Below are 19,886 nucleotides of genomic sequence, written 5' to 3' on the forward strand. Positions count from 1 at the left end.
GTCGGATGCAGGATTCCAGTCGGAGTTCAACGAGCGAACGGATGATATCCCGGAATATAGTGTCATCATATATATATATATATATATATATATATTATATATATATATATATATATATATATATATAATATATATATATATATATATATATATATATATATATATATATATATATATATATATATATATATATATATATATATATATATATATATATATATATATATATATATATATTGTCTTCAAGTTTCTGAAACTTGAAGACAATTCTAAGAGTCCGCTACCGCTGGAGAAGGTGACAATTGGACCAATCGAAAAATAAAAAATGGAGATTCAACTAAGTAAAGACAAACCAAAAGACCAAAAGAAAATATTTAAGATTTGACATCAGGAACAATTATTAAACACTGGTGGTGGTGGTGCAATTATTTGTTTTACATGCAATAAACCTGGACGTATATCCAACAGGTGTACAGAGACCGTTTCCAAATCTCCAAGAAGATATCCGAAATTCGCCGATTACGAAAAACAGTTCTACAAAAATTATTGTCTCCGAGACTGTAGAATATACCGAATAACTGTGCGAGGATTATTATGGGTAGTGCCCAGAAGAATCAGACAACGTGTAGTAAAAGCAGCACATGATGATTTGGGACAGTTTGGACTGGAGCGTACACGAAATAATTTGTTAAAATATTACTGGTTCCCTCGTATGCGAAAGTATCTCGAACGATATATCTTGTGTTGTATACCGTTTTTGTACAACATGCGGAATTCTGAAAAAAAGGAACAATCCTTAGTTACTTTCCACGTGGACCACCTGGGTCCTTTATCCTAAATCAAACTGAAGTAACTAATAGTTTACTTTATTTTAGAAAAAATTTGTTTTTCTTAAAGCCGCTAAGAGTTCAAAGTCAAAGTATATAATGGAATAATTTAAGGATATCTTTGCAACTTATGGTGTGCCAAAAGTGATTATATCAGATCCAGTCAGCTCCTTTACTTCAAAGTCCTTCCATGATTTCTGTGTTCGACAACATTCGACACATAACCAATGCCTTTGCCACACCCAGAGCTAAAGGCCAAGTTGAAAGATTAAATAACACTATTTTAGCAGTTTCACTCACATCTACGCCAGAAGAGGATCTTTGGGACCAAAATGTTTGGAATGTTCAGTTTGCAATCCATAACGTTATCAAGAAATGAACTGGTAAAACACCCAGCCAATTTGAATTTAAAAAAGGGGTAATGCTTTGGACGTTTTGTTAAAAAATGAAGTAAAAGACTTCACAACTTTACTGCTGGATCTGGCATTGTCCAGGCAAGAAACGACTGAAAAGGCGAGACAGGCGCAAACGAAACAAAAAAAACAATTCATTCATTCGATCAAAAGCGAAAAAAAAAAACGCTTATTTACAAAGTAGGAGACTTGGTTGACAGTCGTAAGCTAGCACCTCATTACAACGGTCTATGGTAGTCAAGACGGTTCTTCCAAATGATCGATATATAGTAAGAGACATGAAGGATTCTCATAGAACGCTCCGGTCGTCTTACGAAAGGACGATTGCTTTGGACAGACAGCGAAAGTGGCGAGGATGGAGATGGAGATAGTTGCAGGATGGTCGAATGTAAGACGAATATTTTTTTTTAGGTTCCCTATAAAATTTTTGTACATACTACGCAATAAGCAACCACTTGTGAGCCAGATGTTTTCTTAAAACCGCATTCCTTGCCCCTCGCTCTGTCAAAATATCGATTAGTAGAAGGGCGTCATTTATAATAAACATAGTTTTACATTTTACGAAGTATCTTTCCGGCATTTCTCGGTTAACCGTCCATTCAAGTGTTGAGGGCTATTGTTTGCATTCCGTGAAATTGCGACGACTTAAAGGTGAGTGTTCCCACGAGTACAGTAGTTCAATTTCATGATGGTTTTGATTTATTGGCCAAAATACCAAAGTATCAAATGATCTATTGATCGGTTTCATTTTAAATTTATAAAATATACCCAAGAAATTTAGTTAAATCTTAGTGTGTTCTCTCCGAACTATTTTAAACGTTGTTACTATGTTGGTTGAAAGTGGGGGCTACCGTCTCGTGTATCTGCTCTTAGTACCAATATACTGATGTGTGTTCTGCCCTGCAGTATATTATGACCTGTTGTTGCCTTTCAGTGCCGGTATGGTTATTTACGACAGGATACTTCGCGTGTCTCTGCCCTCAGTATCCATTGCACGATCGGAATAATCAGCACTAGTAATTGAAATAGCTACTTTATGTGTTCTGCCCTTAGTACCAATAGTATATTACAACCTGTTGTTTATTGCATTGTCGCGTGCTGCTGCCCTTCAGTGCCGGTGTTGTTATTTGCGACAGAATACTTCGCATATCTCTGCCCTTAGTATCCATTGCACGACCGGAACAATCATCACTAGTGATTGAAATAGGTACTATGTGTGTTCTGCCCTTAGTACCAACCTATCTGTTATCTGTGTTTTCTGGTGGTATTAAGTAACAATAAGTTTGTTTCATGAATATTAATAATCTTTGGTATTCAGGTTTTTTTGTTTGTTTCAGATGAGAACCGTGTCACCTCGCTGACGGACTGATCACCGTGCATTTAGACCCAAATACTTAATAATTATTCATTAAAAATAAATAAATATATGTATTATACGTATTCAAATTAACAATGATCCCAGTTATCAGAAATGAGATCTTTTGCTTTAAACAAATGTTCACTACTCCAGTTATAAACAGGTCAGGAAATTGAGAGAAAGTGCAAAATTTGTAAAAATTTCAAATGTAAATATCTGATAAAATGTAGTTTAGTGGTGCGTTATGCCTTTTATAAGTTAAATGAGTTCTTGACTGAGTTAATAGTTTATAATCATAATTTTTGTTTTATCTTAAGTATGCTTTTTTTTTGTTTCCAATTATGATAATATGCGACCGTTGCATTTGCAAGTTTAAATGGATATTTATTAGATTTGCATGAATTAGAGAAAAACACAGTTTGAAAAACAGAGTAAAAGTGGGTTAACCCACTTTAAGGTATGAGTATGTCAGCATGCATATCACCCTGCCCCAATAATAATAATAATTTCTCCTAAAATAAAATAGATTGAAGCCAAACGGTTTGAAAATAAATATTTAAAGGTTTTGTGATGCGTTACATTTATCGTAGCAAACTTTATCGACCAATTTGAATGTCGACGCATCTAGTTGCGCCACGGATGCGGGATTTACTTTAATTGTCTTATAACTCACCTCTCGATCGCCGGTCAAGTCGATTTTGTTGCCTACCACAACTATGGGGACGTTCGTGGAGCACTTAGTTTCGTGAATTTGGTCCCGTAGCGAGCGCGCTTCCTCAAATGTAGTGGCGTCGGTGACGTCATAGACCAAGACGAATGCGTCAGCCGAAGATATGGATAGGGCTCGCATGGCAGGAAACTCGAACGAACCGGATGTATCCAATATATCCAACGTTAAGTGCACCTGCGCAACATAATTAGTGTAGTCTGTATATCGATAATTGTTATTTTTTTTGTTATAAAAAATGGGCTAAAATGTATCAAAAATCCTATACGCTAAGGTATTTTTGTCATTACTTAGACCAAGCTTCTCTGGATTCACTTGTTCTTTTAAAATATAATATAATTATATATGCAGGATGTTTGAATTTTCGTGGAGAGGCAACAAATTTCAACCAATTTTCTAGGTACATTATATATTTAACATCCTTCAGTCTTACCGTATTCTACTCGGAAAGCCATTGTTATATATTTTCGGTTGATTTCCTTATGAAACGGCTAGGTTAACATTAGTAGACTAGTTCATATTCTAAAAATATATATATGCAGAACGATCTAAAAGTCATCTTAAAAATTTAATTGAAACGTTATTTTTTCAAATGGAAACACTCCATTTTTATTAAAGGGTGACTTCTATATATTAACTATAAAATGTATTTATATTGTACAAATGCTATACCGATATTAATTGGGGAAGAAAATATCAGCAAAACATGACAGAAAGAAAAATAATTGAGGACTACAGAATTGCTACCTACTCCCTAATAAAATTTGCGTTGTCTGGGTTAAAATTATTTTTTTGAACCACTGTCGACCCAATGATTGCCGGTGTAAGTAATCCCCCTCTTAGTACCCAACAGCTTCTGCTGGAGGAGCTGTAAAGAAATCGAGATGAAAGGCAGATGAACCAATACGGTCAACGGCAGGCTGATGCAGAAGGCAAGGGGAGATCACTTCCATTAAAGATTATACTGATTTTTCTAAGTACAAATCATCATGGTTAAAAACAATAAACAAACGGCCCTCAGTCCCCGGCAGATCTTAAATGATCAGATGGTGCGAAGAATCCCAGGGTCAGCTATGAAAATTGATACATGGAATGTAAGAAGCTTGTATGAACCTGGAAAAATACACAATGTTATCCAGGAGATGAAAATATTGGAGACAAGCATCCCAGGAATCAGTGACACAAGATGGCTGAGCTCTAGATAACATCCAACAACTAATTATTACTCAGGAAGGAATGACAGCTAACATAGATATAAGTTGCAATTGCGGTATCCCATGAAATTAATAAGTTTGTAACAAACTTTACCCCTATATCAGACCGTAACATGCTGCTTCAGCTTCAAACGTATCATTGCAAACTAAACATATTCCAAACGTATGTGCCTACGGCAGACAAATCTGATGAAGAAATTGAGCAATATTACAATGTATTTAATAATATTATAGAATTTGCGGGAGAATATGGGCTTGGAGAGAGAAATGAAAGAGGAGAGCGACTGTTGCGAGTTTGCCAAGGGAATGGTTTTATAATATCGAATATGTTTTTTAAATTTCCAAGTCATCGGCTGTACACCTGGAAATCTCCACAAGACAACAAACAAAATATCGTTAGAAACCATATTGATTATATCTTGGTAACAAGGGGAACAAACTTGTCATCAGATCATTATCTCCAACAAAGACTAATGTCAACAACAGAGTATATAGACATAGTATATAGACATCTCCATCCTAAAAGACTCTGAAACAAGTCAAAAACTACAAAATAAAATCAATGACAATCTCGAAACCTTTAAAAACAACCAAATAAGACTAACAGAGGAACAAAAGGAAGATTTTGAAAAGGCACTAGTTGGACCAGGCAAGAAAATTTTAACAAAAAAGAAAGCAGAGAAAAAACAGGACTGCAGAGATTATGAAGGTAATGAAGAAACGTCGTCGAACAAAAGACAACAAAGACGCGTATAAAAATATTCAGAAAGAAATCCGATCAAAGGAAAGAAAAGGAAGAGCAACACGACAATTTCAATGTTCACAAAAAAGTAAAAGAAATGGCAGGATTATAAAAAAAGAGAAAACCGACAATACTAACTAACCAAAATGGCAGAATTACACATAATGGAACTTATCAATGATGATAGAGATATTAACAAAATAGAAATAGAACAAGATAACAATAGACTAGAAATAACTAAAGAAGAGGTCATCCATGCTATAAAGACCATAAAAAATGGTAAAGCTGCAGGGCCGGATGTGTTACCCTCTGAAATTATTAAGATGATAAGAGAGGAAAACATACATAATCCAACAGATCTATATAACCCCATATATAAAAGAATGGTTCATACTAATGTTCATCCCTAATCCAAAAAATATAAGACAATGTAATGAAACATAACAGGATATAAAAAAAATTAGAACAAAATATAACTCAATTCGGCTTTTGCGATGCTTAGGAATAAAAGAAGCACTCTTTCCCTGAACGTTATTGCCTAACGGTGCATGGATATGAATCAAGAACTCTGTGTCTGCTTTATTGATTACAACAAAGCTTTCGACAAGGTCCGACACGATCAACTGATAACAATTCTTAAAGAAAAGAATTTGCACACCAGATATATAAAAATCATCACACATCTTTATTTCAAAGAGAGAGTTAAAGTGGAAGGAAGTAGCTCAGAAGAAATAGAAATCCACAGAAGTGGTGAGACAGGAGTGCGTGCTATATTCGATGCTGTTTAACCTTTACTCAGAGGAAATAATGAAACGAGCATTAGAAGATGAGACGAAGGTTATTGTAATTAACGGAGTCCCAATCAACAACATAAGATACGCAGATGATATTCTCCTGTTGGTTGACAATGTATGGAGCGAGGATTTCGGATTGTTCTTAAATTTAAAGAAGACAAAATTCATGATAATATCCAAAACACCACAAAAAAAACACCAAATTCTTGTAAACAATCAATACACAGAAAAAGTTGACAGTTATAAATACCTAAGCACAATTTTAAATCAATCCATCAAAACCAGAATAGGACTGGCGAGAACAACGTCTACGAAAATGAAAAGACTGTTTTCTTGTAGCGACCTCAGCTTGGATTTAAAAATAAGGATGGTGAGGTGCTATGTGTTCTCGGTGCTGTATTATGGTGCGGATGCACGGACTTTGAAGAAATTCCGCCGAATGCTCAAAGTAAAATGGAGCGATAAAGTGACGAACTGGGAAATCATGTGTAGAATAAAAAAAGAGGAAGAAGTTATTATCGCAATAAAAGAAGGCAAATTGCAAAACCTAGGACATGTCATAACGGGAGAGAAATACCTACTACAACTGTTACTGCAAGGGAAACTTCATGGAAAAAAGAGTGCAGGAAGAACACGCGGAAGGGAGGAAGGAAGGAAGAGTGGATGAGAAATCTACGTGACTGGTTCGGGTGCAATACAAATCAGCTATTCCGGTCGGCAGTGTCACGAATACGCCTAGCCTTGATTTCCAACCTTCGCTACAAAGACGGCACTTGAAGAAGATGAAGAAACCACTGACAAATACGCAAACCAGATATCTGTCAATAGTCGTCAACGTCTTTCAACAACATATTAAGTTTAAAACACAATTCGGTAAGAATTTTCGCAATAGAAAATATTTCTATTTTATTTTCTAGTAATGAATTTGGAATAAATCATATCAAGTAAATTTTGATTTGATTGATTTGAAATAATGATTCAACGTCAAATGCCAAGAAAAGGACAATTTCAAGCAAACGAAATTTTGTACTTCAAAGAAATCTGATTTTTATAGCTAATGAATATGTCAATCAAACAAAATAAAATTAATAATATTTGAAAATGTTTTGCGGAATGTGTTAATTTCGGAAAAAACGATGGCCATAAAATATAGCAATCAACGGAGGATAGTCATTTTAATTTAAAAGCCGAAATGAGAAATTCCATGCTACTTTCGGGAACTTTTTACTTCGTTTTTCTTTGGAGAATTCCCGACCCTAGGGAGGGTAGGCATCGACGCGCGAAGACCCCTTCCTGCCACCACAATACAAAGCGAAAAGCGGAATTGTGAGCGTAGGTACAATGGCAATTGTTGCTGGGGAAAAAAATCTTTTCGAATCGGGAAGTGCGGGTTTTTTATTTATTTGCGCCCACAGGACTCGTTTAAACTGAATTGCTGTCATGAGCGTTGTTTGTGTAGGAATGACAACATGATCGATGGATTTGTTTTACGACAGCTCCACTAAGTGTTTTGACAAAAGTGGAAACTGTGCTCCGGTGCGGCTGCAACACAAACTTTAATAAAATATAATGCGAAGTTTCCGAGAATTTATATTTCTGAAAAAACTACAGATATTTGAATGGATTGTTAAAAACGACTGCTACGTCCCCTAACGTATAACGTTTAAGCTTGAAAATGTTTTCGGGCCACTTTTCTCCACAAATATTGTTTGGGAAAGCCTAAAACCTGAACGCCGTAACTTAAACACTGTTCTTCTTCTTATTAGTGGCAGTAAATAAAACGTGGCAATATTTCATGACCTCAATCTCCTGGTAGGCCTTCTCAATTTCCCTGAAGGATCGATGATATTTCCATTTCGTTGTTTTATTCGCTTCTGTAGAGCCTCAGCAAGGAGATTGAAGTCGATATCAAAAAAATGTTGAAAAGTGGTACTTCGTACGCTCATTCGTAAGTCATTTCAAAGTTCAATCAATAAGACCTGGCGGGTGTGAATTTCAATTTGGTTGTCGCACTTTTTTGCCAAGTAACTTGTGAAAATTTGCCCAAATTCCATTAAATTTTTAAAGGAGAACGAGTTTATTATATGAAGATCAAGAGAAAATGGAGCAAAGTGCAGGTTAGTCCTTGATTGAATTATATGTGGAAGACGCAGTTTAGAAGTTTTACTTTGAGCTAGTCGTGACTTTTGAAGGTTTGGACTTTACCTGACGTATTTTAGCCAGTGCAGAAATGAAATAATTACAAAAGATCAAAAGGATAAGCGGTACCAAATACTCACCCCAGCAACATTGAAATCCCCGTGATGCATTTCTTCTACCGTCCGCTTGTATTTTGGCGAGAAGGACCCGTAGAGGAATTGCGAAATAATTGAGGACTTCCCCACTTTAGCGGCTCCCATCACCACTATTTTGTGACGTACGTTGCCCGCGGCCGGCGCCACGACTTCTTTTTCCAGCGATTCGACGTCCTCGCTCTTTTGCGACCTGAGAACTCTTCAATGTGAAAGCATAGAAATTATTGGAGCCCAATCATGTGTTACGTTTGATTGTTGAGGAACTCTTCGTACTTAATAAAACGCAACTTGACGTTGCCACTGGAAACTTTTAAGTTTGGTTAAGATTTTAGTAATATGTTTAATTAAATTAATTGACATAACATAATGAAGATAATGTACCATAAACATTGTGATGTGGTTTTTAGTTTACATCTGATATAAACTGTATCTTTTAGTGCCAAGTTGTAGTTAGCAGCTATAAATTGTGCGAGCACAATTTTGATGTCAAATATGGAGCAAACGTTTGTTATCTGATGTATTCCAAACATTATTTCGGGATGTTCTCAAGAGGGTTTGTCAACAAGAGACGGAGAGGAGTGTTACCAGTCTGAGAACTTAAAGAATATTTTCTCTTTGAAATTTGAATATACATATCATCAAACATAGGAGCTATTATATATTCCATAAATCATTAGTTGGAGCTCAAGGATGGTACAGAGAGCAAAAGCAAACCAAACTTACCAGTACAAGTGGGGACTAACAAGATATATGAATTTCAAGAGGTAAATGACTATATATATTTGGGAGTCCTAATAACCAACAAATGTGAAGTGAATCTATGAATAGCAAAATGTAACAATTGTCTGTGGGGGCTCCGCAACATTCTAATGTCAAACGAGATCTCGAGGGCAACAAAAATCAGACTCTATAAGACAGTGGTCCGACCAACTTTAACTTACTTTTGTGAGACGTGGGCCCTCAATAAAAAAAAAACAACAGAGACTAGATAAACAGGAAAAGAAAGTATTAAGACAAATCTTTGGCGGGAAGAATACAGCACTGGGAGAGAAGGATGAATAGTGAACTCTACGAACTATTTGGAGACTGGCTAGGGCACCTCACCAGGAAGGAAAATAATAGAGAAGTAAAAGAAGTGGCATGGAAAAAACCAGAGGGGAAGAGGAAGCGTGGTAGATCAAGGAGAAGATGGAGAGAAGCCGTAGAGGAATATCTAAATATATATAAATAATAAATAATATCTGATATATATGTCAATCATTACTACTTAAAATTAAAAGAAATGCTTTTTAATTTAATTTTAGTTGATCAAAACTTTTACCATTTACAGTTAACATTGGAGAGTAAGAATTTCTGTAATTCATGTAATTCAGGTTGTTATTTTAGTTAAAAAAACTGTCAACTTTCGTTAAATCAGAGAAGTTTTGTTAAAAAAAGTTATTTTTTAAGTAATACTTAAACTTAAACTTAAACAAAAACAAAAAATTCCATAACTATCAAGAATAGTAGGTACTAATAACTAACTTTTTAGAAAAATTTCCCAAAGTTTGTAAATTATAAAGTGTAATGTTTTCTGGAAGTTCAATATTGTACAAACGCGTCAGGGCTAGATCATCAAAACTTGAATCCTAAACATCAAAGGTGCCGCCCTTGTTTGTCTCTTCCCTGTGTAAGCTTTTCTCTGGTTAAAGTTTGGGTTTGCTACACTTATGTTTTCGGCAACTAAAAAGAGGTGTCAGAGCACCTATATTTCACAGCATCGCAAATTCGAGTAAAATGGTACCGGTCTCACAACCGATTGCTTTAACTAATTCAGCAACAAACTGTTCTATTTAAAGGTTAAAATAAACTCGGCTCTGTATTTCGTAAGTTCAGTGGAACTGTTTGTATAATCAGCGAGCGTGTTTAGGCTTGTTTGAACCGAACGTAATTCAGGTAATTAAAAAGTTAAATAAGGTTACGTTTCAGTCTGGAGTTATTTGAAGAGAAACGGGCGTAAACTTGCACGGAATATGTTTAGAGAAATTCGATTCGTTACGCTGCATCAGCCGAGTAACAGAATTGACGAAGTGTCTTAAATGTCGAAATGACAAAGTCTACAAAAATGTGCTTGACTCTAATCGTAACCCTAGAATCTCGCGGGTCTAACAAGCTGCATTATGAACAATATCACCATTTAGGCTGGTTGCTTTTAGGCCTTTAACTCTTGCAAAATAGGATATGTCGGCCATAGCAAATTAAGCGATATTGAACTCGGGCGTCCCCAGTTATATAGACAAGTGAGCCTTTTAAGTTTTACGAAAAAAGAATGGAATATTATTTTCAGTTGGACCAAAAATATGCTCAAGTCTGCTGACTGACAAAGATTTTATTTGTTATTAAAACCACTTCTTTAAAGCTTCGATCTCTGCTCTTCCTATTATACTAGTAATAAATATAAAGACTGCATCAAAAGATCCCATTCCATATTCAGTCCTTCGTTTTATGTAGGTACGGGAAAAAGCATTCAGAAAGATAAACACAAACTTTAAGTTAAGGTTGAAATAGATGGTATGGAATATTGCGAAAGGTGTTTACTTTGTTACACTTCTAAATTTATATCTATATTGCCTCCATTAACTGGGAATATCTGAAAACATCACTACTCTGACTTCGCAGGGGGGTTTCGAATTTTAATGTGAAAATATCTACATTAAAGTATCCAGCAAATACGAATGGATGGGGAGAGACGTTTTTTTAATATCTCATTTAGAAAGATATGACGTTGTACATAATCTAACTATCAAAAACAAAAGCTGTTCCCTTAGCAAATTAGAAATGAATGAAAGAGATTGACGAGTCACATTGAATTGTTCATCTAACCTACAGCCCTCTAAACGGGAAATAATAATTCGGGTTGATGGCACATAACAATTAATACGCAGTTGCAGGGCATTCTGAAACCAATTATGCCTTAATGGCACTCTTAATTTGTCGCCGTAATTACACCCAAACAATGCCGCCTCGGTCTTTTGGTGCGCATAAAAAATATGCCACTCTTTAGCTAGGAAAATCAGTCTACTCTCCATCACAGTTAAAAGAGAGATAAATAAAAGTGTAGATAATTTCCGCTTTCTAGCGTTTGAAAATAACGGACAAACGCCTAATTTCAATGGCAACAAACATGATCAAATTGACCGTTTATTTGTATATTCTCTGCAAATAGTACATTCACGTAATTACCTTGCCAGCATGCTAACGGAATTGTAGAAATTCCACGTTTCAGGGCAAAGTTTAGTTCACGCTTAAAGGGGATGTTTAATTAAATCCATTTAATCTCGAGACCTATCTTGTTACATTTCACATAAACATATATATTTTTTTAATTTTACGCAAGGTCTGTGTATATTTTGAATTACGGGTTCAAACAACTAGGTATTAATTTTTTTACGCAATGAATATCTAAATTTGAAATCAATCAAAAGTTTCCGCCAAGACTGGGTCAGAACCGGTACAACTATACTACTACCAACTAACCAAAACTATACTACAGATTTTCTTTCCTGAAATTTGATAAAACCTATCAACAAATAAAAAGTTGTCATAGCGAATTTTGACATAAAAATGTGCAAGAGCGGAAAATGGATTTGTAGTCGCTACGGAAGTGCAGTTAAGCCATGACCTCGCCTTCCGTTCAGACGGTTTTAAACTCGATTTAAACGGAAAATTATTTCCGGTAGAAGTTTCAGTAGTTTTAGCCACAACGTGCGGGTAACTGGGCGATTGATAATTACACCCTGAGCAAAACTTCTCCTGCTTATCGATGCCAGGCATTATTGCTTGCATGCATCGGACTCGTTTTGTCAAACTTCTTGAACAAAATCCTTAAAAATCGTATTTTTGGGTTTCACGGAAAAAACTTCAAAAAGGGAGAACTCATAATTATAAGGAAAAAATAGTGGCCCCGTTATTACTTCTATATATGTATTTATCTGAGCAAGAACAAAAGCAAAACGAACCCATAACTAAGGAAGAATTAGAAATTCTTAAAAGCGGTAAGGTGTCAGGAGCAGATGGAATTACAACTGAAATGGTAGACAGCATTAAGAACTTTGACAGAATTGCAAGCAACGTTGCGTAAAAGCATGCAGGACGACGTATTTACAATAAACGTAGTCGCTGAGGATTTTGAGGCTATTGCCAAATATCTCAGTACAAAATGCAGAGGTTGTTTTTGCGTTTTGGTACGAATGAGGTTTTACTATAAATGATAAAACTTTGCTGTCCAATGATACTGCAATTCTTACTTAAATTATTGAAATATGTGTGGAAAATATTGTATTTAAGCCTAACACTATCGCAGATCTTCAGCCGATTACTCTGTTACCAGTGCTTTATAAAGTCTTTGAAAAAGTGACCTACAAGCAAATCCTTGACTACCTTACAAATCACAACGTTTTGCATTAATTGCAGTCAGGATTTTGCAAAAGATTTGAATCACAGATATCAACGAGTTTCGGTTGACAATATTGGATCAAATGTCTTAGAAATACAAATTTCTTTTTGCTTGGTGCAGCTGAAGCAGGAAAGGAAACGGATGCCTGAAAGCGATCTTTAAATAATCCGAATAAGTCTGCCTGGGCCAACTAAGTACTGGACTGCTCAAAACTTGCATATATTTATAAGTGGTTTTAAATTTCAGATGTTAAAGAATATGAAAATTTGGGTTAACTCTTCTTCTAAACTTAGTTTCCGTAAGCAAATTTCCAAAGTTCTCCAAAAGGAACATATTATTTTCCGCAACATCTATACAAGTAAAGCTATTCTGAACTCAAAGTTAAAAGAAACTGCTAAGTACTAGTTCAGAGTCAACTGAATTATTGAAATTTTGTATATGGAGCCTGCTTGGAAGTTTTGACTGAATATAAATTACAAAAAGTAAAATAAGAAGTCGAAAAACAAGACAGAATAATCAAAAACCAAATGTTTTATAGTTAGTATCAAAGCACAAGCATCTACAACTCGGCAACGAATAAGACGGAGCCCAATTTGACACGTATTAACGAATAAATTAAAATGACAGAGCAAAGAACCGTCATATATTGGGTGTTGTTGATTACAGGCCAAGTTATACTGAGAATATAGTTTGGGTAGCATAGGCAATGGATTTCAAATGGGAAAAAGCAGCATAGCGTTTCCGAGAATCGTATAGCAGTCCCAGAGTCGGTTCGGTCCCAAACCCCGTGTGCGTCATGCAGATAGATAATATCATACATAAAAATAAACATATCAAAAGGATTACTCATACAAAGATTAGAATAACATGTTTTGAATTTGTTTGTAAAATTAGTAATAAAAGTTGAATATTATAGAATAGTGTTTAATGAGGTAATAACGAATGAAATGAGCAAGTCCGCCGCAATGTTCTCAAATATGATTTTTTTTTATTTTATGTTCGATTGATTAAACGAGGTTGGTTCTATGCTAGTGCAAAAATTGTAATTTTAATAATAATAATAAAAAAATTGGGTTTGAGTATAAGTTTGATAATATATTATATAAATATAGATATATATGTATATATATATATATATATATATATATATATATATATATATATATATATATATATATATATATATATATATATATATATATATATATATATATATATATATATATATATATATATATATATATATATATATATATATATATATATATATATATATATATATATATATATATATATATATATAATTACAATTTTTGCACTAGCATAGAACCAACCTCGTTTAATCAATCGATCATAAAATAAAAAAAAATCATATTTGAGAACATTACGTCTGCAGGATTCCAGTCGGATGCAGGATTCCAGTCGGAGTTCAACAAGCGAACGGATGATATCCCGGAATATAGTGTCATCACATTTTTCCATCCGTGAATCAATAAGTGAAAAAAAAAATATATATATATATATATATATATATATATATATATATATATATATATATATATATATATATATATATATATATATATATATATATATATATATATATATATATATATATATATATATATATATATATATATATATATATATATATATATATATATATATATATATATATATATATATATATATATATATATATATATATATATATATATATATATATATATATATATATATATATATATATATATATATATATATATATATATATATATATATATATATATATATATATATATATTCATCAAGAAAGAAGCGGAACAGAACAATGGCGAATTTAATAATTCTACTCGGGCAAGTAGTAAAATTCTCGCGATTATATATATACAAAAGGTTTTTAGGGTTTACTCAGACACATTGTTCATAATGATTTTTTTTTTTCAAAAACATTCAGCCAACTTTAATTATTACAATTTATAAAATTAATCGTCAGAACAAGCATTTGCCAAGTTAGGTAGATTAATGAAAGATTTAGAATTTTAAAATGCCAAGGGTGATTGTAAAGGTATAATGTTGAAGCGGGCGGACATTAATAATCGACGATACAGATATTTAAGATCGAACAAGAAGTATTGCCAAGAAAATTGTAATATTATCGAGTTAGGTGGAGGGTTGGGTCAATGTGCATTATACGCTTGGTATGACAACAGATCTGAAAGCACCTACAAAAAGAATCCCACATTTCGCTCTGTTTCAAATATAAATACAAAATTGAAGAAATAGCTGCGAAATACGAGATGGTAGGGAATCAAGTCAAGACATATGTGGCAATGAAAAACTTCGATTTCAATACAGAAAATGTTCGTTGATAGATGAATTATTTCAACATGTTACTGAACAAAATTGGAGTAATTATGTTCAACATGTCATTGAAAATACCGAGGAGGAAATATGGTCGGCTGACGATCTCCAAGAAAATGTGGATGAACTTATCACTAGCGTAAATTCTGGCGGCACTTCTGTTGTACATAGATGTACATAGCAATTAGGTAAAGTAAAAATGTTGAGACAAAAATTTTTAGTTCAGGGACGAAATTTGTTGGAGACCGTCGATACTACGGCTGGCAACGTTTGAAATCAATTACTGTCAGAGAGCCGAATGAACATGAATAAAAGTAAAAATGAGGTTTTGACAGCTTCTTGGGACACGGGAAGAGTGGAAATCAATGGAAAAAGAACAGTGTTTGCGAATTATAAATATCTTGAGTACCTTTTTAGAAAAAAACTTCACCAGGGGCATCCGTCCGGAAAAAATGATACGCCACTGGCGCTTTTTCAAGTAAAAATTTTCTTTTGTGACGTTACCTAGAAGCCGAATGGTTCCTCGTATCATCTTCGGATTCCTCTTTCAGAAACGAAGGCTGCAAGCTGAACCGCCTGCGAAACTGGTGTCTACCCTTCATCAATCCTCTGTGAGGATGCGTCTGCCTCGACTCCAGAATTTACTGTAACAAAACCGGTAATTAGTTTTAAATATATCGTTTCCGACGCGGTTAGAGGCACTTATTAATTGCACCAGAAAGACCACTCGTATATTTCTAGTCTGGTGGTTGCCCCGCGGATGAAATTAATTTTCCGGGTCAAAAGAATCAGGATCGGGAAAAATTAAATTCTGATTTGTATGCGGGAAAATAACGAGATTCATCATGGAAAGTAAAGATTTACCAAATCTGCTTTCTCGAATAGTGTTTTTGCTCTGAGATTTAAATGTAACATGGCCGCAATTACATACAAATTTTCGAGTATATTTTTACAGGCTATCTGCAGAGTAGATCATAAGAGAAACAAAAAAGCGCACATGCGAAACTTTCATGACGTGCAAAAAAATTGGAAAATATCAAACTTCGACAGGTTGGTGTATTTCTTTTTAATGGGACGTTGCGTATGTAATTTGACGTTCTTTTAAGCTTGAATTTAACTATTTAAAATTCAAGTATTAATATTTGTAGCATTTCATCCATCAGTTTTTGGAAATATGGGTTTTCAACATTTTTTTAAAATAATATTTAAACATTAAAACACAAGAATTATTCATGACAAATGCAATCGCAACGAATAAACTATTGTATATAAATTGGTAAAGTTTTCTGAAAATATTTACGAAACGGATCACTTATTTTTGATAATAACTTAACTACCTTAATAAAAATAATAAATTATTTACTTCAAATATAAACTGAAGATTTTTGGAATTAGTGGTACATACAAAATGTTCGACGTATTGTAAACAAACCAATCGGCTCCTATGGAACAACCGATAGGTTTGGCACAGGAAAACACTAAATAAAAGATTTCCCTTAGGCCGGCATCCAAATCTTGACTATATCCTTTCGAACCATTTGGCAATTCAAATTTATATGCGAAAGGTTGCGTATTCAGGCACCGTGAAAAAAGGGGACACAGGGAAGGGAGAAATTTAGACCTATTCACGTTTTGCGACTTTCTCTTTAGTCTCTGTCGGGTTTATCACTCCCGAATTGTATTGAAATTGGGGCTTAAAAGGAATTATGCAAGGTTCGACGACACTTGAGCCGGGAAGATCTCCCCCGTCATTTTTTTGTTTCAATTTTTGTGCGTTAAGATTTTTGACCCTGGTATTTCCGGAGGTCAAAGATGGTGGCGCGTATTTAAAATGCATGTCTCAGATTATTTTTTATTTCTACAATACAATATAATAATATTACAATACAATATGATACAAGTGATTTATTGTACAAGTAGAGTGCATATTATACAAAAGAAAAAATTATACTAGCTACATTAAATTTTCCTTATAGTTGTATATATTCACTACATAAACATGTTCATAAGTTTTAGTTGGTATTGGTTAGTTTCGCCAATGGCTGACAAACGGTTTACATAGACAACTTTTAGTTTTGACGAAAAAAGTAATAAAACTTACTCCACATGGAACTGTTTGGTTATTCCCAAGCAGCTCCATTTTAAACGCTGCTTTTGCTAAAACATTATCAAACGCTTCCTCTCCAACTTAGATCAACACAGATTTGACAACAGAGGCCGTAATATTTTTATTCACATTTTTTTCCGCAAATTCGTGATATAGTTTGGTGGTATTACTTTTACACATTTTTGTTATATTTTTTGTAAGCATTTTTGTCCAATAAACCAGCTTTTCGCAAGTTATTATTATTGTTGATATTATTTTTTAGTTTTTTCACTTTGCACAGTTTTTTTTGTATACCCACACATGTTTATTCGATATTAATTCATTTCAATAATTGTATAAATATATAAATTTATTTTAAATTTTATATATTTGACTGGTTGTTGGCTTTAAGGGAAAACATGCCCTGATCTTGAATGTGGTCCCCAACTAATAATATTCTTCTTCATAAATTTTTCTATACGAATAACGGTTGTTTATTATTATTACATCTAAAAGCGACGACCACTGCAAACTACGTCAACTGATTTACGATAATTCATAAAAACCATTAGTGAATCTGGAAAATTTGTGTAGGTCACTTTAACTAAAACATTTATAATATGTGAGTCTATGACGTGTTTTAAAAAATGTATTATTATCATTATCAAATGGATCTATGCCTGTAAATACAGTTAGCAGTTCGCTCAGCCATTTTCATCTTTTATGCACGTTTAAATCTTGGAAATACTTTCGAGAGGTTTAAGGCAAATTGGCCATTTTCCAATCTCGGCGTTAGTAGTAATGGCCCCTGCTATTAACGCCAGAGTTAATACGAAAACATGAGCTCTCCTGGGACGGATTAAAACGTTCCCAGATTCAGGATATTATGCAAACTACTCGCTTTTACTGCTTATTGGATATTTTTGTAAAGCAATAACCTATAGGTGATCTGCTATTTCCAGTTTTCAGACCCCATTAGCACCACGTTTCATGTAATATTAATGTGGTTGAAGTTAAATTTGGATTTGGATTTTACAATATTAGAGTGGACCAGTTCGTTACTTATCTTAATTAAAAAAACATATTCCTGTGGACATGCTGGGTAAGTAAGCACGGAAAATTTTTAAAGGAACTCCCAAAAACCATATCCATTGTTGCAGCCCAAAAAATAATTTAATTACTATTTTGTTGTCCCAGAGATTCAATCAGACCATTAAGACTTAGGAGAGCTTCAAAATTCAACCACCTTGAAACCGTCGGGAAGATATAAAACTACCCCCATAATGAAATGACCAAATATTCGTTTTACTTATTTCGGAACCTCAAAAAAATCTAACGTTTTCCCTGATATTCAATTAGACTATTAAAGAGCCACTTAGGAGAGCTTCAAATTGATGTATTATTCAACCACCTTAAAACCGTCGTGAAGATATAAAACTACTCGCAATAATCAACTACCCAAAAGTTCGAAATAAATATATCGAACCTCAATATTGCCTTAAAGACATTTATGAAGGGATAAACATAAAATTAAAGTCACTGACATAAAGGACAATGAGTGGCCCTTAATCACTTGATTTAAAATTTCTGTAAACCTATTTCGGCGACATTTAATTCGAACTTAAGCGCGCCTATTCTCAAACCATTTCTAATTGTTACATAACACAATGTAAGTATTGTTTAAAAATAATTCAAAGTAATCTTTCGTAAATTACACGTCCCTTTCACGGCAAATAAGTGAGTACTCAGATAAAATTTTACAGGCTCGGACTCGGATGTGTGGAGTGATAATGTAATCATTATGTCGTATAATAAACGGTAATAATTTATGAAAAATTGATAAGTCTCATATGAGTGATGTGCAAGTAACTAACCAAATTGGGAAATCGCATTTAATCACAATGTTTACATGCCGATGATCAATAGTTTAGCAAACATAAATTACAGAGGTTTAAACACTTTTTCAAAGGATTCAACTGGATTTTAATACTAAGCAAAACTAGTAAAATCGTTTCGAAAAATAAATGAAACGATTGTTAATAAGCATCTTGTAATTAGTATCTCTCATTTCTTTTCAAACTAGTTTTACTGTCCTATGGGAGACCAAAATACTGACTTAGTTAAGAAGTCAAAAAAAACTCTTCTTTGTTTTGGTTTAACAAACACAAATTTACGCAGCATAGATAATGTAGTCGCTGTGTGACATGTTTTCTTTCACTTTCATTCATATTTCAAGATTAGTCTTCACTTATCTGCGACGAACATTTTTTGAAATAGAACAGCCAGCAATCCGAATCCTAATTTAACAATGTGACGGAGCACAACAATACAGGACTCACAAGTAACATATCAGTTTCGTTTCCCACGGATCCGAGCCACTTCGGATATTTCCGGGATTTTTAACTTTTTAACGCACTCCTCGTGAGTCAAATAACGTTTACCGCACTAATTGCATAATATACCATTATATTATTAACGCTTTTTAACTCTGGGGAAGTTTAATGTAGACTCAAACACCGGTGTACATATATTTCTTCTAAAGTTTAATTTTAATTGCATTAATCTATTTGTCTTACTTTAATAAAGGTAAGTCAACTCGATAAAATTATATTACAAAAATCTACGTAATATAT

General features: G+C 33.8%; 2 protein-coding genes across 5 annotated transcripts in view; one reads left to right on the top strand and one right to left on the bottom strand.

Moving 5' to 3' along the window:
* LOC132698161 (phospholipase A1 member A-like) overlaps nt 1–3,154 on the top strand; it is an 18,904-nt gene extending 15,750 nt beyond the window's left edge. Inside the window, exon 6 of the mRNA XM_060664085.1 lies at nt 2,578–3,154. Within this exon, the coding sequence (XP_060520068.1) occupies nt 2,578–2,609 (32 nt within the window). The 3' untranslated portion in view covers nt 2,610–3,154. The remainder of the gene's footprint in view (nt 1–2,577) is intronic.
* Nucleotides 1–19,886, bottom strand: part of LOC132698162 (ras-related protein Rap-2b) — an 89,071-nt gene that overhangs the window by 10,020 nt on the left and 59,165 nt on the right. For 3 of the 4 annotated variants that reach the window (XM_060664086.1, XM_060664087.1, XM_060664088.1), the window contains 3 exons: nt 15,672–15,811; nt 8,354–8,567; nt 3,271–3,501 (listed from right to left, as the gene is read on the bottom strand). In XM_060664086.1, coding sequence (XP_060520069.1) covers nt 3,271–3,501; nt 8,354–8,567; nt 15,672–15,769 — 543 coding nt within the window. In that variant the 5' untranslated portion in view covers nt 15,770–15,811. The remainder of the gene's footprint in view (nt 1–3,270; nt 3,502–8,353; nt 8,568–15,671; nt 15,812–19,886) is intronic. The other variant, XM_060664089.1, reaches the window with a different exon arrangement.

The sequence above is a fragment of the Cylas formicarius genome, unplaced genomic scaffold (genome assembly GCF_029955315.1).
Source record: "Cylas formicarius isolate icCylForm1 unplaced genomic scaffold, icCylForm1.1 PGA_scaffold_2__14_contigs__length_35257938, whole genome shotgun sequence".
NCBI classification, from domain to species: domain Eukaryota; kingdom Metazoa; phylum Arthropoda; class Insecta; order Coleoptera; family Brentidae; genus Cylas; species Cylas formicarius.